General features: G+C 41.5%; 1 protein-coding gene across 20 annotated transcripts in view; it reads left to right on the forward strand.

Moving 5' to 3' along the window:
- Map4 (microtubule associated protein 4) overlaps positions 1–27,254 on the forward strand; it is a 153,431-nt gene that overhangs the window by 85,148 nt on the left and 41,029 nt on the right. For 15 of the 20 annotated variants that reach the window (XM_085828048.1, XM_029481534.2, XM_085828053.1 and 12 more), the window contains exons 4-9: positions 11,617–11,739; positions 13,183–13,296; positions 16,925–17,059; positions 19,209–20,309; positions 21,362–21,475; positions 21,887–25,093. In XM_085828048.1, coding sequence (XP_085684174.1) covers positions 11,617–11,739; positions 13,183–13,296; positions 16,925–17,059; positions 19,209–20,309; positions 21,362–21,475; positions 21,887–25,093 — 4,794 coding nt within the window. The remainder of the gene's footprint in view (positions 1–11,616; positions 11,740–13,182; positions 13,297–16,924; positions 17,060–19,208; positions 20,310–21,361; positions 21,476–21,886; positions 25,094–27,254) is intronic. The other 5 variants (XM_085828058.1, XM_085828059.1, XM_085828055.1 and 2 more) reach the window with 1 other exon arrangement.

Genomic DNA, 27,254 nt, shown 5'->3' on the forward strand with positions numbered 1-27,254 from the left:
TGTCACGTGACCAAAACACAACCAGCCAAACGCCACTTTCTGACGGGGTCGGATTCCACATTGACTCTTTTTCCTGATAGGGGTGGGATTCCACATCCACTCCCGCTCTGGCAGAGAGAACACTCTCTCTCTCTCCTTCACTCTGCCAGGCAACAGCCAGGTCTTTTTGACTGTTCTGTACCCTGGGCACTCCTTCCAGGGTCTCCCTTGGAACATCTTTTTGGGGTGCAGACTGTGAGGCCATAGACAGTCGTCCTCTCACAGCCACTAGGGTCCTTACGGTCCACAGTGGCAGCTGCCAGAATAAACCCACAATCTCAGAATACACAAATGCAGCAGTTCCACACTTACACACCCAGCAGATTGTCCCATTTCTAGAATAATAGCAAACACAACAAGAGCAGACACGAGACTTAGACAAAAGAAACCAAAAACGGCGGCGACCTCGTGTCGCCCACAGGCAACTTAATCAGATGGCCTCTCCAAGGCCGGCCGGCTTAGACCTTCCACCAAAGTGATGGTCTCTCGGCCTTCAGAGGGGTCCGCCAAGCGTCCTTGGCCCTCCCCTTGTCTTCCTGGGGCGTCCCCCAGGGCGATCAGACGGTGGACACCAGACACGTCTGTCTCTATCCACCTCGTGCTCTCTATTGAGACCTGCCTGGTCTCCAGCTCCCGGAGCACGGTCTCTGGTGCTCGTACTGAGCACAGAGCGTCACGCAAAACCAGAACTGCGATCGCACCAGATACAGATTCAGATGGCCTCTCCAAGGCCCACAGATTGAGACCCTCCTGGTCTCCAGAAACAGAACACAGACACCAGACCAAACAGAAAATCTTACCTCTGAGTGGGTCCAGGACTTCTGGGTGGACGCGCTGATTCCCGGCCAATGCACCAAATGAAAGACTCTAAGACTCCCAAAGGGAGACACTCACTCAAGCCTCGGGACAGCCGCGCACCCAAGAAGACACTGAGACCGAACTTAAGATGTATAGAGAGTAAGATTTAATACAGCAATGACAAGAAAGCACATAAAAAGCACATATACCAGATATCTGGGGCCGAAACTCATGCAGCCAGCAAGGTGCAGAGGAGATTCGGCAATTGGCCCAAACTTTTCACAGGCTTTTATAGGAAATAGCCAGGGGAAAAGTACAAGTTTTACGTCACCAAGGTGTTCTGCCAAGGGGCTTTACATAACCAAGGGGTCGTGTCCTATATTTTGGCAATGTACTTGATCTATTGGAACATTCTGGGGTAGTACCAGGAGGCCCCTATCTCAAAAATGTTCCTGGCATAGTCTTTAGTTGGGAGGGGTTGGACTGAGTTCGTTCCAGGAGACCCTTATCTCAGAAATGCTCCTGGAACCGTTCTCATTTGGGAGGGGGTCGGACTCTGGGGTGAAGAGTTCAAGAATGTACTCTGAGGTAAAAAGTTCAGGTGTGTTCCGGGAACAATCTCTAGATGGGAGGGGTAAGAGAACTCAGGAAAAGTTCAGGTGTCCAGTAATTTTCCTCTTTCAGTTTGCCTGGAAGTCTCTTTGGAGATGAGGCCGACCGCAGACTCCTCACAGGGAGACATCTGCTATGCCACCCAAGTGCTAGGATTACAGGCTCTTCTCTTTTTTTTAAATTAAATGAACCCCAAAGCCCACCTGACTGAATACCTCTTTACTTCCCTGGTCAGACCATCAGGCCACATGGTCAGCTCTGTACCAGAAAGAAGGGATGGGAAAGATATAGAAAACCAAGCCAGTCCTTAGCTGACACACTAACATAGCAGAATCTGAGATGACCAGAAACAAGAAGACAGTTAATATATATATTTTTTTCGAGACAGGGTTTCTCTGTATAGCCCTGGCTATCCTGGAACTCACTTTGTAGACCAGGTTGGCCTCCAACTCAGAAATCCACCTGCCTCTGCCTCCTGAGTGCTGGGATTAAAGGTGTGGGCCACCACCGCCCGGCGGGAGTTAATATTTGACTGTTGATTTTTTTTTTTTTTTTTTTTTTTTTTGTCCAATGGGGTTCCAGAGTTTTTCATTTGTATTTTTAAACTATTCAACCCTAGCTTTCCAGGAACTATGTAGACCAGGCTGGCCTCAGTAATTGACAGAGATCTGCCTGCCTCTGCTTCCTCTAGTAAGCTTTTATAATGAAAGTAGTAAATATCCTTAGACAGTTTGCCCCACTGTGGAAAGTAGGGATTTTTGTTGTTGTTGTTTTGTTGTTATAGAGCACAGATGGCTTATTGTCTAATGTTGCTTGGAGTATATAGAAATAATAAACACCATTGAAAATGGGATATATGCAAAAAAAAATAAGGTTTAATGTTCACATAAAGTTACCACAGATGAATTTTGATTATAACTATGTATAATCAAAGTTTTGAACTTTATAATAAATCCTGTTAACTTCTTTCACTTCAAAATACTTAATAATTAGCATATAACCTATTTTAATGGAATGTAAGAATAAAAATGTCATTTTGAATTACTGATACATTAAGGAAATATTTTGATTCCTGTTTTGTCTAAAAAAAGAAAAGAGCTAGTTTCTATTTTCCTCTAATTTTTTTTTTAAATTTTTATTTATTATATATAAGTACACTGTAGCTGTCTTCAGACACTCCAGAAGAGGGTGCCAGATCTCGTTGTGGATGGTTGTGAGCCACCATGTGGTTGCTGGGATTTGAACTCTGGACCTTCGGAAGAGCAGTCGGGTGCTCTTACCCACTGAGCCATCTCACCAGCCCTATTTTCCTCTAATTATGATGGCTATACATCATGTCAGAGATGACAATCCTAGCTTACTCAGCCTGTTTTCCTGACCTGATTGCAGTTACTTCTTTTATTCTTCTTTTACACTGTGTGAACTGGCAGATTTACGTTACTTAATGAATCAGCTTAGTTTAATATAAATCCTCTTCTGTAATAGTATTGTTTTAAGATATGTTTATTTAATGTATATTAGTGCTCTATCTCATGTATACCTAAATGCCAGAAGAGGACATCAGATGGATCCCATTACAGATGGTCGTGAGCCACCATGTGGTTGCTGTGAATTAAACTCAGGACCTCTGGAAGAATAGCCATTTTCTTAACCTCTGAGCCATCTCTCCAGCTCCAAGTTTTGGATTTTTTTTTTCCCCCCTAAGAAAAACCTGAAAGAACAGCCAGGAAAGTAGCAGCAGAGTGCTAGCCTTGCATGCAGGAGGCCAGGATTTGATCCCTAGCATCATGTAAGCCTGGTGTAATGACACATATCTGTCATTCCAGCACTTGGAAAGTCTCGCTTGGGACTATCAGAAGTTCAAAGTCATTTGTGGGTACATGGATTAAATCCATGTGAGTTACTGTCAAAACTAAAGAGAGACAGGACAATAAATGCTATGCAAGTGCTAGTCTACCTCTGGAGTCCTTGTAGTACATGAAGGAAATCTGTTTTCATACATGTAAATACTTAGTAGATGGAATGTTAGATTATGGGAGTATTCTTTAATTTGGTATGATAGTTTGACTGATGATAATTTCTTAAAGGTTTTTTGTAATGTGTATTTAAAACCATAGCAGTGAAATTTTTATGCTCTTATATGAAATCCAGGGTCAAAGCTAGACATGGTGACACACATCTTTATTCCTAGCAGAGGCCAACCTGGTCTAGAGGTAATTCTAGGACAGCCAGGGATAAATAAGAAAATCCTGACTCAAAAAACCAAAGTAAAATAAACTAATACACTTGAGCCTGATGTTATCATATAGAATTATGAATTTGATACAATGATGGAATAGTTGACTAATTGATACTTGCTTTTTCTGGTAAATGCTTAGTTTCATCTTATTATTCTCTCCTATTTTGTAATTGTATTTTTATTTTATGCATATGAGTCTCTTACCTGGATGTGTGTATGTGTGTGTGTACATACATACATACATACATACATATGAGATAAGAAGAGGACATTAGTCTCCCTGGAACTGGAGTTACAGACAGTTCTGGGCTGTCATGTGGGAACTGAACCTGGGTCCTCTGGAAGAGAGTAAGGGCTCTCAACCACTGAGTTACCTCTTTGGGCCATTTTGTAGTTTTATATAGGGCTTGGGGTATGAGTGCCACGGCATATGTGTGAAGGTCAAACAACAGCTTTATGGAGTCAATTCTCTCTCTTTAAGTGTGGAACTCTCCCAGTCAGGTCACCAGAGTTGTGCTCCAAGTGCCTAATCCACTAAAGCCATCTCACTGGCCTACCCAGTCTGCTTTAGAAGAGAAACCAAGGCTTCTAAAGGTGACTAATGATGGACACACACACACACACACACACATATCCTTTCCTCAGGTAAATTGAATTATTGTTTTATTTTTCATTATTTTACTAAAACAGGTTCTTAGTGATTACAATTATTCTATAAAAACAAAACAAGGCCGGGCGGGGTGGCGCACGCCTTTAATCCCACCCAGCAGAGGCAGAGGCAGGTGGATTTCTGAATTCGAGGCCAGCCTGGTCTACAAAGTGAATTCCAGGACAGCCAGGGCTGTACAGAGAAACCCTGTCTCAACAAAACAAAACAAAAGGAAGAAAAAAAAAATCCAAAGCTAAACATGATGGCTCGTATCTATAATCCCAACCAGTATTGTAACTGTTAAAGTTTCAGCCAGGACTATAGAGTAAGATTCTGTCTTTAAAAAGAAATAAATTTAAGCTGAATGGTGCTCCTGTTCCTGCAGGGGAGCTTGCCTCCTTAGCTGAGTTTTAAAAACAAAATCTAGGTCAGCAGCGACTGCTGAAGATGTGGGAGTGAGTTTCTGTTAAAGCTGCTCATTAATAATACTGACAGCTAGATGCTATTTGTTCTGAATGAGGCTCCCGAGCCGTCTTGGGCTGTGCTGCAACTTCCTTCTGGAAAGACGTAGCCTACTAATCACACTTGAATGTGGCTTCTTCAGAAAGTGTGAGGAAAGTGTACCTTCGACTCCGAGCTACAACTACAGTTTCCTACCAAAGACAAAGAAATAGATGCAGTCATGAAGGCCTTTAGTGTACTGCTTAATTTCCTTCTTAAATACTTTCATTCTAAAGAATTGTTGAAACAATCTCTGAAAGTACAGTTTTCATTCTAAATGCAGACCAGTTTCCAAGAAGTATGGTGTATAGTATGAAAGTATTAGCATAAAACATTTTGTCTAGAAAGAAATGTATGTGATCTTCCTGCCACTTTTTTTTTTTTTTTTTTTTTTTTGGTTTTTCGAGACAGGGTTTCTCTGTGTAGCCCTGGCTGTCCTGGAACTCACTTTGTAGACCAAGCTGGCCTCGAACTCAGAAATCCGCCTGCCTCTGCCTCCCGATTGCTGGGATTAAAGGCGTGGGCCACCACGCCCGGCCTCTTCCTGCCACTTTTTTTGAGATGGCTTCTTACTATTTCTGTCCTAGAACTCATTGGCCTCAACAACTCAGAGATCTGCCTTCCTAGGGATAGGGTTAGTGTGCACCCCATGCCCAGCCAAATTCCTTTTGGCTATTCTGATAGTAACTTACTTTTTTAAAAACAATATTTTGCACAATTCAGTGTGCCTGATATTATGAAACAAACAAACACACCAAAAAAACAAAACAAAAAAACCCCAACAAAACCTAAAACAAACAAAAGTTGTAAAAGCACAGTTGTTAGACTTTTTTTCTTTAGTACTGGGAATCAGAACCCATGGTCAGAAGTTGTCTGTTAATTAAGCTAAGACTCCAGACCTGTCTGCTAATATGTGTGCTAATATGTGTGAACTAAGAGAACTGTTTTAGAGGCCAATATAAAACTAGTTAATTAGGGATCAATTTGTTTCCTTCCTAGTACAGTAAATATTGAAAGAAAGAAGACAATGAGCATTAGAGTTATGAGATGTTCTTCAGAAACTCTGAGACATAAGTCATGGCATTGCCATGAATAGAAGTAATTCTTGAGGGGTTTTCTCCACCCCCCGCTTCCCCCCCCCCTTGCTCCCAAATAACTACAGGGCATTTCAATGCTTGCTCTACCCCATTTTACCTCCTGAATAATCAACATAGAGATTTGATATTTTTAATAACAAGATGATGTACTAAGCTGGGTGGGTGCTGAGCTATTCTAACTCCATTGAGCTGCTACTACCCAGCCACATGCCTGTTATTTGCCATCTGGTCTTGCCTGACTCACTCTAGTTCACATGTATCCTCATGGCTGATCTCTCGGCTTGTTTTGACCTTAATCCTCTAATCCTCCTGTGGTTCCTCCACATGATGTCTCTATAGCTTTCTTCTTCCCCACCCACCCTCTCTGGTCTCTCTTTTGACCCCCTGACTATGATCGGAAGTCTAGTCTTATTCTCTTCTGCCCAGCTAATTTGCTGATCAGCTCTTTATTAATCAATCAGAGGTGATGAAAAACAATTTTTACATAACATTGAGACTAGAAATGCTTGACCTTGCCAACTTCAGAACTGCAACAGATGTAGAAATCAGCATCTGAATACACAGTGCTTATGGATTTGGGAAGGAGACCTTAGAGGGTAGACAGGTTAAATGGGTAAACAAGTAGAGGCTCCTTTCAATAAGTCTGAGTGTGTGATTCATTATGTATGTTTTTCCTGTGTTTATTAGCATTGTCGAAATTCTGATATAAATGGCTGATAAACATAGGAAAAAGATGCCAAAAACAGTTGTAAGCTTGACAGTGGTGGCACATGCCTCTAATCCCAGCACTTGGGAGGCAGAGGCAGGCAGATTTCTTAATTCCAGGCCAGCCAGGGCTACACAGAGAAACCCTGTCTCGAAAAAGCCTATAGATCAGTTAGCATATAATAGAGATACCTAGAGACCTGTGTATATGATATTTGGGGATTTTTGGGGATTCACCATAGCCATGAATGTTGTGAATGTACAAAAATGCCACAATGAAACACATTGTTTCTGTACTAAAGATACTCAACATGTTTGTTTATAAGGAAGTGCAGATCTAAACAACAAAGGAAAAGTGGTTTAAGAGGAGAGGAAAAAAAGAAAAAAATTTAATTTTGTTTCAGTTTTGTGTACAGGTGTTCATGTGCCTCGGTGTGTTCTGGAGGCCAGAGGTTTTTGATTCCTCTGGAACTGTAGTTACAGGTGGTTGTAGTCACACCATGTGGGTGCTGGGAATTGATATCAAATCTGTTGCAAGAACAGTGTGCACACTTAGTCATTGTGCCATCTCTCCAGTACCCAGAAAAATCATCTTTAAAGGAAAAAACTCCAACAGAAGAATATAATACTTTGTACCAAGGCCAGATCTAGGATAGCTAAAATAAGATAGGCACTGATGAATACATGGGGAAGAGAAAGCCAATTACATAATATTGTTGCAACCACACAGCCTTGTTTTGCTATCTTAGAAAGGTTTCACAGCTCCTCAAAAGCTTCCACATGAAATTGTTATGTGAGCCTTCCATTCTACTTCTGGACTCTTTCTTGAGAATAGAGGTCTTATGTGTTCATGGATTATTTATAGTAGTGAAAACAACCAAACCTCAGCTAAGCAATAGATGAAAGTGTGAGGTAGTCCTGAGTTATGATACAACAGAACCTTGAAACTGTTACTGTAAACGAAAGAGGTCAGTTTCTTATATCGAGTATCTGATGTAAGTCCATAGAAACAAAGTTGATGTCAGGGGATTGGGTAAGACTTGGGCAAAATATTATAGAATTTTTCTTTGGAATGAAGAAAATGTTTCAAAGACTCGGCACATTTCTGTAAACATATCAATCTCCCTGAATCCTGATGTGAAAAGGATGAATTTGACTGTCTTGAATTATACCTCAATAAAGATATTATTTAAACAATGAAAAGAACTCTGGCAAGATCACTCAACAAGAGGTAAAGCCTCTGGCTGCCAAGCTTGATGATGGATTGATTTCAGTACCCAGGACCCACATGATGCAAGAGACTCCTGTAAGCTGTCCTCTGACCACCACGAATACACTCACATTCTCCCTCATCCTCAAACATGCACAAATCAGTGTTGAACTCAACAAAAGGAAACTTTCAAGGGTTCCCAAATTTACCTGTACCATTTACATTCTTCATTTGTTTTGTTTTTTGTTTGTTTGATTTTTTTGTTTTTGTTTTTCCTTTCAATTCAGGATTTCTCTGGAACCTTGCTGGCTGTTCTGGAACTTACTCTGTAGACCAGTCTGACCTCTCAGAGATCTACCTGCCTCTGCCCCCCAAAGTGTTGTGATCAAAGGCATCAAAGGCATGTGCCACCACCACCTGGCCCATTTTACTATCTTTTCTTTAAAAGAGTTATTTATGTATTTTTTAATATATATATATATATATATATATACACACACACATATATATACCATTGCTCCCTTCAGACACCCCAGAAGAGGGCATCAGATCCCATTACAGATGGTTGTGAGCCACCATATGGTTGCTGGGGATTGAACTCAGGACCTCTGGAAGAGCAATCAGCACTTTTTTTTTTTTTTTTTGTTGGTATAAAATAGAGTTTATTTGGGGCATGAAGAGGGAAGATGAGGGTAGTAGAGGCAGAGAAAGGCAGAACGAGAGACAGAGGTGGGGAAGGGAGAAGAGAAGAGGAGTAGAAGGTGACCATGAGCATGTCACTGGGGGGTGAGGAGCAGGAAGACAAGGACAAGAGCCAGTCAGTACTCTAACTACTGACCCATCTCTCCAGCCCCCAACTTCCTAACAGGAAGTTTCCAAGTTTACAAAATGATTAAAATCTTCTAGTATTGTCATCCTTAGTGATCATAGGCTTACATTTTTACAAGGTTTTACTATCTGGCCCTGGCTGGCCTGAAATATGACCAGGGTTTTCTTGAGTTCACACAGATCTGCCTACCTCTGCCTCCTGATTGTTAGTGTTTGTATGTGAGTGCAGATGCCTACAGAGGCCCTAAGTATTAGATATTCCAAAGCTGGAAATATAGGTGGTCATGAGTCACCTAGCATGGGAACCAAATTTGTATCCTCTTGTTCTTAACCACTGAGCCATCTCTCCAGCCTTCAATCCCCTTCTTCCCCCCCAATTCTTGGGATTAAACTCAGGGCCTTGTGCCTACTAGACAAGTGCTGTTATAACCATTTAGTTATACCCTAGCTGATAATCGACTTTTTAATAGTTAATATTGGGGCTCCTTATTCCCATTTTAAGTTATATATCCCTAAGGGCAAATAATAATGAGCTGCATTTTCTCCTGAAATAATATCTCTTATATACATTTTATTCAAATGTCCATTATTTTCTTTTTAAAGATGGATTTATTTTATATATGAGTGCTCTTTCTGCATGTACACCTACATGCTAGAAGAGGGCATCAGATCCCGGTATAGATGGTTGTGAGCCACCATACGTTGCTGGGAATTGAACTCGGGACCTCTGGAAGAGCAGAAGTGCTCTTAACTGCCAAGCCATCTCTCCAACTTTGAACTATCCATCATTAAATTGAGTTAAAAGTGAATTATAGTTCATTTTAACCTTTTCTGCACATAAGTTTTTTTTTAAGTCAGATTTATGATCTTTTAAGTTCTGTGTGCATGTGTGTGCGGTTGTGTGTGTACACATGCATGCAGCCATACCTGTGGAGGTCAGAAGACAGTCTCAGTGCATCAGACCCCATTACAGATAGTTGTGAGCCACCATGTGGTTGCTGGGAGTTGAACTCAGGACCTGTGGAAGAACAGTCAGTGTTCTTAACCCCTGAGCCATCTCTCCAGCTCTGCCAGTTGACCTTTTTTTTCTTTTTAAAAGATTTATTTATTATTATAAATACGTACACTGTTGCTGTCTTCAGACATACCAGAAGAGGGCATCAGATCTCATTATGGGTGGTTGCTGGAATTTGAACTCAGGACCTTCTGAAGAGCAGTCAGTGCTCTTACCCATTAAGCCATCTTGCCAGCCCCTAAGTCTTTTCTTTTTTTACACATAGATTTTATCCTCCTCTGGGTCCACCCTCTGACTGTTCCACATCCCATACCTCCCCTTTGTACTACCCACTGTCTCCATGAGGACATCCCTACACCCCACTCCCAACCCCATCAGACCTCTCTTAAGGGTTAGGTGCATCTTCTCTGACTGAGTCCAGATCAGGCACTCTGCTGTGTATGTGTCAGGGGCCTCATATCAGCTGGTGTATGCTGCCTTTTGGTGATCCAGTGTCTGAGAGATCGCGGGGTCCGGGTTAGTTGAGATTGTTAGTCTTCCTATGGGGTTGCCCTCCTCCTCAGCTTCTTCCAGCTTTTCCCTAATTCAACCACAGGGGTCAGCAGCTTCTGTCCATAGTTGGGTGTAACGAATGGACAGCATCTGACTTTGAGCTGCTTGTTGGTCCTTTCAGAGTGCAGTCATGATAGGACCAGTTTTGTGAGCACTCCATAGCCTCAGTAATAGTGTCAGGCCTTGGGGCCTCCCCTTGAGCTGCATTCCACTTTGGGCCTGTTGCTGGACCTCCTTTTTCTCAGACTTCTCTCTATTTTTTCAGTTCAATTATTAAGGAACAATTATGGGTCAGAGTTTTTGACCGGGATGTTTTGTTTCAATTTTTTCTTCTATTTCTTCTCTGATTATCAATACTTGGTGCTTATCTTTTGTCAGGAGAAGGATTAGAGCCTTTAAATGTCTGCTCAGTACCAAAGGGAGTTATTAATAAACTTATAAAAACTTTGGAAATTAGGCACTATAAGCCCTTTAACTTTTTTTTTCAAAATTGTTGTGGTTATACTTGTTAAAAAGCCTTCTGTATAGATTATAGAATATACAACCTTTAAAACTTAAGTGATTTTAAATTTAATTTGCTTTGAATATAAACTTGCATTTGTCCAGAATGCAAAAATTGCCTTGTATCTATTAACAGATTTCTGAGTTTGTTTAAATTGTGTGTGTGTGTGTGTGTCTGTCTGTCTGTCTGTCTGAGCAAGTACATAATGTGGTAAATAAACTTGTGGTGGTCAGTTGACAGCCCGCAGAAGTTCATCATGTGAGTCCCAGGAATGGAATTTAGGTCATCAGGCTTGTTGTTAGCAGGTATTACCTGTTCAACTATCTTGCTTGCCCAAGAATTACCTTAATACTGAATCTTTTTTTGTTTTGTTTTGTTTTGTTTTTGTTTTTCAAGACAGGGTTTCTCTGAGTAGTAGCTCTGGCTGTCTTGGAACTCACTCTGTAGACCAGGCTGGCCTCGAACTCAGAAATCCCCCTGCCTCTGCCTCCCAAGTGCTGGGATTAAAGGTGTGCGCCACCACCGTCCGGCAGGCATGCTGAATCATTCTTGACCATGAGTACCTTTCCATTTCCTTCTAGCTTTAGCCCCCCAGGTCCCCAGCCCCATCCCTGCCCCTTACTGGGCTTGACCCACGCTGCTAATCTCAACATTCCAGGAGATAGAAGTAGTGGAATCTCTAGTTTGAGGACAGTCAGGATTACCTAGGGAGAACCCTGTCTGAAAAATACAGAAAACAAAAAAATTTTCCCCTGAAAAGTGTTTATTAGATGTGACTGTGTTCTCTTGTTCTATCTGTAGTATTTTGTAAATACGGGTACAATGGAAAACCGGTGATATCTTATTATTTATTTTGTTTGACTCTTAAGGGTCACCAACTGACTTCCTCGGAGAGACAGTGGACTATCCGGATTATCAGAACAGCCAGAACTGGCCAGAAGATACAAGCTTTTGTTTCCAGCCTCAGCAAGTGTTAGATACTAACCAGGCTGGTAAGTGCAGGCTGTATGTGACCTGTGAGATGATAGGTGACAAGGCTGTAACTTCCACCAAGAGAAAGAATTTTAGCTACAAAATAGCTTAGCAAGGCATGGCCAAAGTTTCATCATTTTCATAACGCATTTACTTGGACCATTATCTTTATTTATTCTTACTTTTTTTTCTTTAAGACAGCATCTCACACAGTAATCCACACTGACTGGCAGATCTCCCACCTCAGCCTTTCAAAAAGCTGGAATTACAGGGGTGAGCCAGCCACACCCAGCTCTATTTAATTCTCCTTTAGAAGCACTTACATTAGGTTTTTTTTTTTTTTTTAATTTTGAAAACCAATTACTAGTATTTGTATCATATCCATGTACATTTGAACTATAGGTTCAGTAAGTAGTAGTCGCTTTGCACCCAAGTCTTTCCAAAGAAATGACTGCAGTAATAACGGGACTTATTGTGTGCCAGAGAACTGACTCTCAAAGCTGTCTTCTAGTCCCAAGTTTTTATTTTATTTTAATTAATTAATTAATTAATTTTTTTGGTTTTTCGAGACAGGGTTTCTCTGTATAGCCCTGGCTGTCCTGGAACTCACTCTGTAGACCAGGCTGGCCTTGAACTGAGAAATCCACCTGCCTCTGCCTCCCGAGTGCTGGGATTAAAGGCCTGCGCCACCGAGCCTGGCTTATTTTATTTTTTTAAAGATAGACAGCATCTTACTGTGTAGTGTAGCTCTGGCTGGCCTGGCCTGGAACTCTGGAGAACTCTGGAATTAAAGCATTCAACACCATACTGATCTCAGTGAGCATTTGAAATGCTGCCTTCTTTATAGAGGGTCACATGAAAAAAACATTTTTTTTTTTTAGTCTCTTCTACAGATAACGTTTAGTTGAGTTTGTTTGATTTGGCTTTTCTTTTTTTTTTTTTTTTGAGATAGAATTTCATTGTATAGCTCATAAATCTTCATGTCCAACATAATTTTATTGTTTAATTTTAATTTTTGTGTGCTATGTGTATCTTTGTCTCCAGAATGAAATTACCAGCATCTACCACCATACCAGACTTCCTTGTGGGTTCTGGAGAATCTAACTTAGGTGTTTATGTTTTTATGGCCATCACATAGTCCCCATTTTCTATTTGTTTTAATATCTTAAAAGTATGTCTATTAGCATATTGGAATTTTATAGTTTCCTCTGTACTTTTTAGAATCTTAAAGTGGAGTATTGTGAAGTTTTATGCTTGCTTCCTTTCTTAAATAGTCAAATTTTAGAGGAACTATGGATTACATTTTATTATACCAAGTGAATTAGTGAATATTTATTGTTGCTTTATCATGTTATGTAATTTACTATTGACGATACAAATGTAACAAATCCACGTTCATAGGAAACGAGATGATTGCCTTCCTCACTGTATTCACTGTGTCTTTGGTTGTTTTTCCATCCTAGAGCCCTTTAACGTGCACCATGATGATGCTTTGGCAGATCTGCTCTTTGTCTCCAGTGGACCCACAAAGGCTTCTGCATTTACAGAGCAAAACAATCCGTCAGAAGACAGTTATGGTATGACTTCAACTAGATATATTATGACACATCTATCATTTATTTACTATATAGAGATCCATACAATAAATGAGAAATGATAAAGAGAAAAATACAAATTTTATAGGTAAATTATACATAAGAAATCTACTTTGGCTGGCTTTAACTATGTAAACAAGGATGGTCTTGAATTCCTAATTCTCTTTTTCTCTCCCTCCTATTTTCTGGGACCATACATCTGAACTAATGTGAAATCATGAAACATGAATATTATATGTGCACATACATCCACATATATGCATGTATATTGTGTGTGTGTGTATGTATAATTAATATAATATATACTTAATATATACATATACACACATATGGCAGGTATTTATGGACCTAAGAGATAGCTTTAAATCAATATATTACACAATACCTTGAAATTGAAAAACAGAAAGAGTACGGATTTCTAAGGTCTCCAATAGCAAATTAGAGAAATTACATTTGAGGTTTTTATAAGTCATTGAATCCTATAAAGTATGGTCAGATTTTGCCCACACTTTACTTTTCGTGGTCTAGAAGAAATTCAGTTTTTTATTATTCATTTCTTATTATTTGAGATGGGATCTCATATATCCTAGGCTGGCCTAATACTTGTTATCTAGCAAAGAATTACTTCTTTTACTCTTCCTGCCTCTACTTACCAAGTACAGAGATAATATATTATGGATGCCACAGGGATCTGTTTGTGAATCACCAGAATCACAGCCAGGTTGCTCTTGCATCCTGGGCAAGCAGTCCAGCTGAGCCAGCTCAACTCTCCCTAATGATCTTTTAAATCTATACAGTGGAGCCGGCATTAGTTCCTACTCTAGAGATGTGGTGATGATAAAATTAGGTTAAATACGTAGCATAGTGTTAGGTCCATTGTAAACAACAGTTATCACTTATCCGTAGTACCCTCATCTTGTCTTGCTGGCATCTTTATGTTTTGGTTGCTCTGAATATTATCTGACCTCTCTCTTTTCTCTTCCTCTCCTTTAAAGTGTTACTCCACTTGTTTGTTTGTCTGTTTGTTTTTGAGACAGGGTTTCTCTGTGTAGCCCTGGCTGTCCTGGAACTCACTTTATAGACCAGGCTGGCCTCAAACTCAGAAATCCGCCTGCCTCTGCCTCCCAAGTGCTGGGATTAAAGGTGTGCGCCACCACGCCGGGCTTCTCCATTTCTTTTTTAGACAGAATCTTGCTATTTTGTCTGGGGTGGGCTCACACTCATGATCCTGCAATCAGCCTCAGGAGTAGCTTGGATTACAGGTGTGTGCCACCAGCTTATTTGTAGAATCTGCCTTGTATTCTTTTATATCCTCTTTGGTTTCTTCTAATTTAAGTCTCTTCACATCTAGATGACTCAATTAGTCTCCTAATCAGCCTTTCTATTGTCTTTTGTAGCCCATTTTAATATCCTGCTGTTAATGATTAACTTGAATCCTTAAATATTTATATGTCCTCATCTTCATGAAGATCATAAAAAGACATTCTTTATGCAGTTTTAAATTGATTTGACTTTCAAGTCATTTCCCCATGGTTTGTATAGTCCTGTTTGCCCCCTAGGATAAACCAGATCTACTTGAATAAGATTGCCATTATAGCAGTTCTTGTCATTTTGGTGTCTCTTTGCTTTTTTTGCTAAGAGGGCTCTTAAATCTTAATATTGGCAGCCATCTTTTCCTCTTTCTGCTTTCTTTCTGAGAACTTCTGTGATAATCTAATCTTCAAAGTTCTTACACCCCTATAGCAGTTAGTCCTTACTCTACTGTTTGTTATTTGAGATGCCCATATTTGGCCTCTCTAGCTAAATTGCAGGAATCTTTTCTGGATGTGGTGCTGTGTGCTATGCCTGTAGGATCATGTGCTGAGGAGGGATAGCAACAGGAGAATCACCAGGATAACCTAGACAACATAGCATGAGATTCTATCTCCTTAATAATAATCATAATCATAAAAGAAGGGTACTGGAGAGATGGCTCAGTGGTTAAGAGCACTGACTGCTTTTCCAGAGGTCCAGAGTTCCATTCCCAGCAACCACATGGTGGCTCACAACCATTTGTAATGAGCTCTAATGTTTTTTTCTGGTGTGTCTGAAGAGAGTGGCAGTGTACTCACATACATTAAATAAATCTTAAAAAAAAAAAAAGGAAAGACACTTAATAATTGGTAATGGTTTGGGCCTTGTGATATTAAATCTCATATTGTGTCTGACATAGAAGAACATAATTCTTTAATTTGTCACCTTGCTAATAATTTATTAGGCATTTTTAGAAAGGCAGATTCTAATCTCATTTCATAGGTAAATGAAGGCTCACAATAATGTGCTATCCACTGAGTTCCATTGATGTTGATGTTGGTAATGTTCCCTCTTCAGTATTCTAAAATTTCCAGTAAAATATAAGCGATAAACATTGGTTCCTGGTGTTACTGGGATATGTTACTATTTTTCATGGTAACAATTTATTTCAAACCTGGGCTATAGAGGTATTATCTGTTTTTGCAAAGACCAGAGTTGGGGACCAATATGGGGAGGCTCATAACCACAAGTAACTACAGCTCCAAGGGGTCTAATGCTTTCTTTCTGGCTCTGCATGTACCTGCATATAAATAAATACACATACCCATGCACCATGTGTGTGCTTATAAATTAAATGATGATAATATGCTGGGCCCTACGTTTAATCATGGCATAAGGGAGAAGCAGGCGATCACTGAATTTTAGGCTAGCCTTATCTATGTAGAGAATTCCAGAACAGCCAAGGCTTTATTGTGGCACTATATATTAAAAATATACTGTCTTAGTTAGGGTTTTACTGCTGTGAACAGACACCATGACCAAGGCAAGTCTTATAAAAAAACATTTAATTGGGGCTGGCTTACAGGTTCAGAGGTTCAGTCCATTATCATCAAGGTGGGAGCATGGCAGTATCCAGGCAGGCATGGTGCAGGCAGAGCTGAGAGTTCTACATCTTCATCCAAAGGCTGCTAGTGGAAGACTGACTTCCAGGCAACTAGGGTGAGGGTCTTAAGCCCACACCCACAGTGACACACCTACTCCAACCAGGCCACACCTATTCAAACAAGGCCACACCTCCAAATGGTGCCACTCCCTGGCCCAAGAATATACAAACCATCACATATACTAAATAAGTAAATCTCTAAAAAGCCAACAATTAACCCTAAGCAGAAAATGACACCCCAGAAGAGGGCATCCGACCTAATTACAGATGGTTGTGAGCCACCATATGGTTGCTGGGATTTGAAGTCGGGATCTTCGGAATAGCAGTCAGCGCTCTTAACCTCTGAGCCATCTCTCCAGGCTGTTTTTTGTTTGTTTCAAGACGTGGTTTCACTCTGTGTGTAACAGCTCTGGCTCTCATACAACTAGCTCTGTAGCTCTGTAGCTCTGTGCTGGCCTCCAGCTCACAGAGATCTGCCTTCCTTTCTTACCAAGTACTGGGATTAAAGATGGAGCTACCACCACCTGGCAAATGTCTATTTTTATTGGTCTTTGGGTTTGTGTCTTCTTGACAACACATGTCTGATTTAAACGGTCAAATGTCTTTTCCCCTGACTGTTGATGACCACATTTAAAAACTGTGTTTCAATATTAGGTATGCTTCCCTGTGACTCATTTGCTTCCACGGCTGTTGTATCTCAGGAGTGGTCTGTGGGAGCCCCAAACTCTCCACACTCAGAGTCCTGTGTCTCCCCAGAGGTTACTATAGAAACCCTACAGCCAGCAACAGGTAAGTTATTGAAAATTATTTCATTAGTTATTGTTTATGGCATCAGTTATCAGTGTTCTCAGCAGCTTATAGCAGATATAGATAAAGTCTTTTTACTTTTCTTAGAGAAACAGAATCTTACCTGGAATGGAACTTACTATGTGGACTAGCCTGGCTTCAAACTTGTCTACTTCTGTCTCTTGAGTGCTGTGATGAAAGACGGGCTTAATGCAGATTTTTAAACACTGGAGTGTTTTGTCTCATAAAGTAACTGATGCTGGCCTATGGTGCTCTTCCTGCCTAACCCTACTGAATGCCAGACTTCGAGGCCTGAGACAGCGTGCCCTTTCATGGCATCTAGTTGCTAGTTCCCTTTCTAGCTTGATTATGTACCTGTGTTTTGTTTTTTTTTTTTAAATAAGATTTATTTATTATATCTAAGTGCACTGCAGCTGTCTTCAGACATCCCAGAAGAGGGCATCAGATCCCATTACATATGGTTGTGAGCCACCATGTGGTTGCTGGGATTTGAACTCAGGACCTCTGGAAGAGTAGTGAGTGCTCTTAACCACTGAGCCACCTCTCCAGCCCCTCTACCTGTGTTCTTTTATATAAATGTATATTTTTCCTGACCATGTCTACTCCACATCTGGTGTTCTTAGTGCACTTGATCTCAGCCAGAAGGCCAGGGAGGAATGACTTGTCTTTCTAGCATCACTTCATTTTTTACAATGTTGTTTTTGTCAAAGGTAGACATTAACTCTGCAGCTTCTTAATCAGTATAAGTTTGTATTCATGCTGGGCAGTGGTAGCCCTGGCCTTTATTCCCAGCACTGGGGAAGTAGAAGCAGATAGATCTATGTGAGTTTGAGGCCAGCCTAATTTATAGATGTAGTTTTGAGCCAGCCAAAGCTACACAAAGAAACCCTGTTTAAAAACCAACAAACCAGAACAACTAAACCTTGATATTCATTAAAAACCAAATATTAGAAAGTGATTTTCATTTATTTAATTTTTCTGACTTTTACAGTTTCCCGGTTTGACTATTTTGTCTGTTTATATGTGTGTTGCCCACAGAGGCTAGAAAATGGCATCAAATCCCCTGAAACTGGAGTTACAGATGCTTGTGAGCCACCATGTGGGTGCAGGAAGGGTGGTCATTGCTCTTAATTGCTGAATCATCTCTCCAGCCCAGATGTTTGTTTGTTTTTTTTTAATTTATTTATCTATTATATATAAGTACACTGTAGCTGTCTTCAGACACACCAAGAGAGGGCATCAGATCTCACTACAGATGGTTGTGAGCCACCATATGGTTGCTGGGATTTGAACTCAGGACCTCTGGAAGAGCAATCAGTGCTCTTACCCGCTGAGCCATCTCTCCAGCCTAAATGTTTCTTTTTTTAATATATCTTTTTGTCATTTTATTTTTTATGTGTACATGTGAAGGTCAGAAGATGACTTCTGGGTGTCATTTCTCTTGACCATGTATTTCCTTGGGACTGAACTTAAGCTGCCAGGCTTGGCAGCAGTGTGCTTTTTCTTGCTAAGCCATCATCCTGGCTCCAGAAAGGTTTTTTGTTTGTTTTGTATTGTATTGTTTGTTTGTTTTGTTTTTTTGAGACAGGACTTTCTCAGTGTAACCCTGGCTGTCCTGGAAATCACACTGCAGATCAGCCTGGCCTGGAACTCACAGAGATCTGCCTGCCTCTGTTCCTGATTGCTGGGATTAAAGGATTGTGCTGTGACACCTGGTTCAAAAAGAAATTTTTTTGGTTTTTTGAGACAGGGTTTCTCTGTATAGCCCTGGCTGTCCTGGAACTCACTTTGTAGACCAGGCTGGCCTCGAACTCAGAAATCCGCCTGCCTCTGCCTCCCGAGTGCTGGGATTAAAGGCGTGCGCCACCACGCCCGGCCAAAAAGAAATTTTAAATGCAGGGTTATGGTTGAATAATACTAGATCCTAAACTTTTTTTAATGATTTTTTTTCTTTACAAAACAAAATTTTTTTATTTGCACTGATTTATGGCTATGTGAGGGTGTTGGGTCCCGTAGAACTGGAGTTACAGACAATTGTGAGCTGCCATGTAGGTGCTGGGAAAACGTCTCTGAGCCATCATTTCTCAAACCCTCCTAGGTCCTAAATTATTTTAAACTTACTTTTTTTTAGAGCTCTCCAAGGCAGCAGAAGTGGAATCAGTGAAAGAGCAGCTGCCAACTAAAGCATTGGAAATGATGACAGAGCAGACCACTGATGTGGTGCACTCTCCATCCACAGACACAGAGGTAACACTGCCTAAAGACATAGAAGACATCACCAAGCCAGATGTGATATTGGCAAATGTCACTGAATCGGATATGCTCCTGGCCCAGGACATGGAACTACTCAGAGGAACAGAGGCAGCCCACGCTAACAATATCATATTGCCTACAGAACCAGACGTATCTTCAACCAAGGATGTAGCACCACCTATGGAAGAAGAAATTGTCCCAGGCAATGATATGACATCCCTCAAAGAAACAGAGACAACACTTCCAATACAAATGGACTTGGCACCACCCGAGGATGTGTTACTTACCAAAGAAACAGAACTAGCCCCAGCCAAGGACATGGTTTCACTCTCAGAAATAGAAGTGGCTCTGGCAAAGAATGATGAGTCCTCTGCAGAAATACCTTTGACTCAGGAGACGGTGGTCTCAGAAACAGAGGTGGTCCTGGCAACAGAGGTGGTACTGCCCTCAGATCCCATAACGACATTGACAAAGGATGTGACACTCCCCTTAGAAGCAGAGGGACCCCTAGTGACGGACATGACTCCATCTCTGGAAACAGAAATGACCCTAGGCGAAGAGACAGCTCCACCCACAGAAACAAATTTGGGTATGGCCAAAGACATGTCTCCACTCCCAGAATCAGAAGTGGCTCTGGGCAAGGACGCGGTTATACTTCCAGAAACAAAGGTGACTGAATTTAACAATGTGACTCCACTTTCAGAAGAGGTAACCTCAGTCAAGGACATGTCTCCGTCTGCAGAAACACAGGCTCCCCTGACTAAGAATGCCGATCTGCACTCAGGAACAGAGCTGATTGTGGACAACAGCATGGCTCCAGCCTCGGATCTTGCACTGCCCTTGGAAACAAAAGTAGCAACAGTTCAAATGAAAGACAAAGGAACTGTACAGACTGAAGAAGAACTAAGTGAAGACTCCCAGTTAGAATCTATACAGCACAAGGGACAGTCAGCAGTACCTCCTTGCATGGCTTCACCAGGTACAGGCTTCTGCTTTCTCTTAGTATTCTCTCTACTGGGGTGTAGACTAAAGGACAGCCGTCATTCCTGATAAAATATAGCCTCACTGCTTTTCAAGTCCACTTATGTTTCGCCTAGTCAGCATGCTGACCTTCTCCTACCTCTCTGGTGGCTCGTCCCATTTTTTTGTTCATTCTTGCTTCTCTTGCAGAGAGTGAACCAGTAAGACCCACAACCCATCATTACCCATCTACATACCGACTTGTGTCTGTATGCACTGCCTTATTCCTTTTTTATGGTTAACATGGCTTCTCAGTAAAGCCGACCTCTCCTCACTTTGCAGCAAGTCCCTGCCCTGTACTCAAGTGTACTGCTTCCCAGCCATCCTCCTCCCTTTACTCACTAATGAAATCTTTCCATTTAATCGTTCCTACCTGCTTTCAGAAACCTTTGGGTTTTGGTTTTTGTTTCACCTACAAAGATAAAAGTGTAGTGCTAGTAAGATACCACAATGTAAAGCCATCAGCCAATAAGCCTGGCAACTTAAGTTCAACCCCAGGACCCACCTGGTGAATGGAGAGAACCAACAGACATACTATTCTCTGACCTCCACATGTTGGCTATGGCACACTTGCTCCTCCACACAATATTAATAAAAATTAATTATAAAAAGGAGGAAGGGCTGGAGAGATGGCTTAGCGCTTAAGAGCACTGACTGTTCTTCCAGAGGTCCTGAGTTCAATTCCCAGCAACCACATGGTAGCTCACAACCATCTGTAATAGAAACAGATACCTTCTTCTGGTGTGTTTGAAGACAGCAACAGTGTACTCACATTAAATAAATAAATAAATAAATAAATAAATAAATAAATAAATGCTTTTTTTTTTAAAAGGAAGGAAAAACAAACAGGGAACCCTATCTACTCTGCCTTCCAATTGCCGTTCCTGATTTCTCTACATTAGTTCAGAAGAATTCTTCAAAATGTATTCTCATTTCTAATTTATGATAGATAAAAAATTAGCTGAAATATTATTTCTCTGAAACTTACACGAATTTTACCCTTATCTTTAGAACCAGTCAAAGCTGCAGAACAAAAGTCTACCTTGCCAATAGATGCAGCTTCTCCATTAGAGAACTTAGAGCAGAAGGAAACATCTGGCAGCCAGCCTTCTGAGCCTTGCTCTGGTGAGTCCTGGGATGTGAGCATCAGGAGTGATGGGATGATGGTGGGAGCATTTTTTAGTTGCTGCTTCTGTGGTGGTCATTACTAACAGTATAGTTTATATAGTCCAGTTTGTTTGTTTGTTTTAGGTTTTTTTCCAGTATATTCCATTTCTTTAGGCAGAAAGTGGGTTTCTTACATGTTTACTGCTCTGTTAAAATGAGTTATTTTAAAGTGAAGATTTTAAATGTCTTTTTATAATATTTCATCTGTGATGATAATTGTTCATAAACCCAGCTAAGGATAAGAAGTGTTTAGGAAAAGGTTTATATAAATGAATGGTGTGAGTCACTTAAATGAATCACTAAACTTTCTTTATAACAATAAGAATGAAATTGCTGTTTAGAATTTTTAGCCAAGTTCATGTATTGCAGGTTTCCCTTCCTCACAAGGTAAACACGTTTGCAGACCCAATGACCGCAGGTCAGCCCGGTCTAAACCTGCCAGGGTCCCTCCTGAGCTACTGGAAGGTTCTCCTCCATGGAAGATTCTTGATCCCAAGCTGGGCCCCTGCCCATTTTCTGAATTGGGTTGGGTCTCTGGTTCATCTTCCGGTGGTGAGCATGGGAACCAAAGAAAAGTTATTCATGCTGAATTCCTACCCCAGAGAGATCATGGCAGGGAAGCCAGGGATATAGAGAGCATGCCAATGATGATGAAGAAAAAGAAGAAGAAACCAAAGCAAAAAAGATATCCTCAGTCCCGAGCTGGGGGACCTTGGGATGACGATAATGCAGAAGAGCGCCATGTTGCTCATGGGCCTCTGAAGTCAGGTGTGGGCCCTAGCCAGCCTACTACTGTGGACACAGAATGTGGATTTGTGTCCAGAGAAGTCTGGAAGCGTGACTGTGCAGAGTGTCCTGGGGTTACTTCATGTCCAGAACAGCCTCCCGAAATCGTGGTAAAAGCTCAGCTCAAGCAGAGAGTAGAAGATGACCACAGAGATAAAAGCCTGCTATCAGGGAACCAAGATAAGAACTTGCTGCAGCAAGAGGAAGAGAGAGCCCCAGCTACATCACACCTGAAGTCTTCAGTGGGTACAGGCAGGGCAGTGAGTCCATCGAGTGTGAAAGGAACCCCAGGTGACAGCACTACACACAAAGTGACAGCTCTGCAAGGCAGCTGTTCCCCTTTACTGGCCCAAGATATTATGAATAAAGTTCCAAAACCCACAACAGAGAAAGTGCTGCCAAGTCTGACCCTCCCTTCCTCAGCAGACCATCCATTAGAAGACGGTCTGAAGGCAGAGAGTGGTGGAAGTAGAGCAGCTGCACTGCAGGTTCCTGATGCCGTCGGGGCCATTAAAGAACTGAGACCAGACACAACCCCGGAACAAAGACAAGGAACCAGCCTGCTTGCTTCCAAAGAGCTTAAAGACCAAGAATTAATTCAAGCTCCTGGGCCAGAGAATGAGCTGTTTAAGAAAATGACAGACGATAGCAAAAGCAGGAAGGGAAGGGGTCCTGGGAAAGTCAGAGCAGGCTCAGGGAAGTCGGGAGCCAAAGCTGAGGTGCCATTCCTTCTGACCAGTGACAAGGAGGGGAAAGCTGTACCTTCGCCAAGTGAGCCAGTCCCTGAAACTGGAGTAGTGAGTATTAAGGATCCTAGAAGAGGGCTATGCTTGGAGTCTTCTAAGCAACCAGGGGCCTTTACTGATCTCACTGAGGCAGTGCTGAGGGTGGCAGAAGAGGTGGTTGATGGTGGTGTGGGAGGCACCTTGCAGCCATTAATTCCTTTGGAAAGTGGGTCAAGTTTGACTCAGACTTTGAATGCTAGGACAGAAAGAAGAGCTGAGGTTAAAAATATGGGCACCAGTAAACAGAGCAAGGAAGGGAAGTGTCCTTGGATGGATCATGAGTCAACCCCCTGGGTTTCTGAAAAGACTAAAAAGAGAGGCAATGAAGGCAGGAACAAAAAGTTTAAAAATAATTACCCTGTACAGCCTAGCAGAGCGGAGGGCAGGGAGGAAATCGCAAGCTCACCTTGTGTAGAAAAGCACAGTGATGATGGTAATGTTGCCCATAAAAACAGTGAACTAGGACAGGGTTCCCCCAAAATACACGCTCCTTTGTTCTCACACACATCAGGTATAGCTACAGAGGAAGGTGCTGACCTCAAGAGTAAGAAGGATGAGTCTAATTCTATTCAACTTGGGGATCTTGCAGGGAATAAAACAAACTCAGTCCAAAGTTCTGCTGTTACTACTGAACCAGCTGCCAAGGTGACAGATTTGAGCTCCACAGGCCCAATCCAGGGGGCAGGATTTGTTCCCTCAGTAGGAACTGAGGAAAACAAGACCTGTGTAGCCAAGGGACAGGCTGCAGTGCCCAGGAAACCTAACAAAAGGAGCAATGATGGGAAATGTAAAAAGGCTCAGAGCAGCTTTCCTGAGATTAAGACAGATATAACAAATCCCACAAAAGCCACGGGAGACTGCAGAATTGAGGGAATGGGGTATGTGGATGAAAATAGAAATATTACATTTACCTCTGGGAGAGCACCTTCGGGGCTGATGGGTAAATCAATTTCTCTAGAGGCTGTGGGATCAGCAGGCTGTGAAATGATGCCCTGCCCTATTCCTCAAGTAGGAAAGGAAAATAATTCCTTCCCAGACAATTCCAGAAAAAGTGAGCAAAAAAATAATAACTTCAAATTATTCCCACAAGATACATGTAGCAAAGATGGAGTCCCAGGTCAAGAAAGGCCCAAGGCTCCCCCTGCTGCTATGTCCTCTACTAGTACAAAAGGAGTTACTGGGACTTCTACAGAAGCCCAAGAGAAGTTTAGCAGTCTTGGAGATCACTCTCTTAAGAATAAAGGTGGGCTTGCTGATTACAGGGAAAATGGAGTAGGGATAACCCCTGAAAGGCATGTGGTAGGGAAACCTGTGTCAGAGCAGCACCAGTCCTCTGAGCACTCAGCACAGCATGCCACAGAGCCCACTAAAGGACACTTACTTCCTGCTGTGTTCACAGAAAGCCAGAGCCTTCCAGAAGAGGTCAGAGTCCTAGACACACATGCAGATAGTGGTAATTTGCCAGTGTCTCTGATAAAGGAAGAGAAGAGAAATGAGAAAGACTCTGCCCCAGTTAGAAATCCTGACCCTCTTAGACAGAAAATAGAGAAATTCAGTTTGTCTGATGATCAAAATGAGAAAGAGAGAGATTCCAAGGGCCCAGAGAGTTTGGATAAGAAGGTAGCTATCACTCTTTTGCCTCCAGAAAATGAAAAGGATAAATTAAAAGAAGCTAGTCTGTCATGTGAAGTCACAACATTGGAACGCATTTCCACATCAGCAACAGAACTTGAGTGTGATATTTTGTGTGACAGTGTTGAGGGGGGAAGTAAAGTAGTGGTGACTGCTTCCGAGGACCCTCAAGTCCCAGAGGTCAGAGCTCCTCAGAAGGTGACAGGGCTGTCAGAACTGAAGGTGCTGGGTGAAAGGAAGAAGGAAGATAAAGGCAGAATGGCAGAGCCAATGAAAGGCTACATGAGACCCACCAAATCTCGAGGACTCACTCCAGATCTGCCAAAGTCTGCAAGTCAGGAAAGAGAGAGATCCAAGCTGCTCAAGTCCAGTGGTATGACCCTGTCATGGGGAAGTGTGTTTTCGTGTGGCTTTTGAGTCAGCACTGAAAAAGCAAACAGCTTGTGCCTTGGCTCCATTCTGACTCTAATCATGTGTTGATCGCTCGCTCGTCTGTTGGCATGAAACCCTGCGACTGCTACTCACGTCTTTTTTTTCCAGCCAAGACATGCATGCCCTGTGTTCAGCTTGAGGAGACTGACAATGTGGTTGCATGCCTTTTTAATGCAGCACTGAATCTTAGGTTGTATTGGAAGTTGTGGGGGTGAGGGGAGAATATTGTAACCATCTTATTCTTGTATTGAACCTCCTATGTGGAAAGTATCAGAAAAAGAAAAGTCTGGCTGCGTATATGAAACTTAGCTTTATTTTTTGTTTGTTTATTTATAGTATATTAATAGCTTGAGCCAGGGGGAATAAATATCCAAGTTGATTGCAGATCAAGTGAAAACAGTATGTCTTCATCTTCTTATGCCCTGACTAGCATTGGTAGTACAGACATTGGTAGGTGTTTCTAGTAGTTGGGAAGCGAAGTGACCTCTCAAGGTACTAGGTAGGCCAGACTGGTTTGATCAGCTTTGCTGCTTATAGCCATTTTCAGTAGTTGTATATGGATTAGAATTTGGGCATGGCCTGTGTTCATTAAGCAGTTCATGAACTTTGCTTATGATGGTAAAATTCCTCCTGATTTTGCCCTTTGGGACTTTAATAGGTTACAAAGTTGAACTGAGTTTAAGATGACTTTCTCTTAAGATTTAGAGATTAATCATGTGTGTGCTCTCCCCCTCCCCGTACACATTTAGTCATACCTTCCTTGAACCAAACTTTGAAATTGTTTCCTTGCATTTGAAGATTTTTGCAGCCAACTTATCAAGTTTGCATGATCCAGCTACTACCTTGAGAAAGTTAAACAAAGCAAAAATACTGATTGTTTTGGGCCAAGCAGTGCGGCTTCATTGTGGGGCTGTGCTCTGCATGGTGTGGACTTGCCCTTGTTGGGGAAGCTGGTACTATGCATGAGTGAGCACCTGGAGTGGAACACCTGTGGTGTGAGGAAAGGATGCATATGCTATTTTCATCTTTCTGCTTTTTTCTTCTCAGTTCCTCTGTTAACAATTCGGGAAATTTAATAGAATAAATAGCATGTAGAAAGCATTCCAGAATCCTACCATATTCTTTAGTTTTGACAGTGATTAAAAGGTAACAGGTAGGGGCTGGTGAGATGCTCAGTGGTTAAAAGCACCGACTGCTCTTCCGAAGGTCCCGAGTTCAAATCCCAGCAGCCACATGGTGGCTCACAACCATCTGTAACAAAATCTGATGCCCTCTTCTGGAGTATCTGAGGACAACTACAGTGTATATAATAAATAAATAAATCAAAAGGAAAAAAAAAAGGTAACAGGTAAATTTTGTAAAACCCTTGTCAGGATTTCCAAAGAAATGTTTAGTGTTTGCAAAGAATTCTAGAAAGTAGGTTTATTTTTAGTCAGAACCTGCAGAGCTCTCTGGACCCTGCCAGGTCAGCCCCAGCTCAGTGTGTGTGTACTAGGGAATGTCCTTGCAAAGGACATGTGAGACATGACCTGAGGTGAGTGTAATGAGGACTAAGTAAAATTCATTGCTGCATCTCTGAATTCTAACAATTGCTACCTCTAAGAGCAATAGATACTTTTGAATAATTAAAAGGTTTTATACTGAGGTGGGCTCACATCTGTAATTCCAGCATTTTGGGAGATGAAGGTAGGAGGATCAGGAATTTAAGGCCAGTCTGGGATACATGAGACCCTTCCCACTCCCACCCCACCCCCCAAAAAAGTCGTGAAAAATGTTAAATATTTTTAGTTTTATTATTTTACATTTATGAGTATGGTCATTACTCTAGCTCCCCTAAAGTTATTACTTTTTAATACAATTAACACACTGACAAGGTACAAAGGAATAGACATGATATTTTTCCTTCCATTAAACAATTTAACTTTTTCTCTTTTTAGACAAAACCAATCTTAACAGTATTATACGTGTCCTTTCAAAGAAGTTATGCTTAAGAATAATGAAATGCATTTCTGTTACTGTATGAAACATGACATGGTTACAGATACAACTCTTTCTTTTAAAAACGTAATCAGTCTATAAATATGTAGTTATATTCATATTTT

This window comes from Mus caroli, unplaced genomic scaffold, assembly GCF_978045245.1.
Source record: "Mus caroli unplaced genomic scaffold, Mus_caroli_1 scaffold_11, whole genome shotgun sequence".
Taxonomy (NCBI): Eukaryota; Metazoa; Chordata; class Mammalia; order Rodentia; family Muridae; genus Mus; species Mus caroli.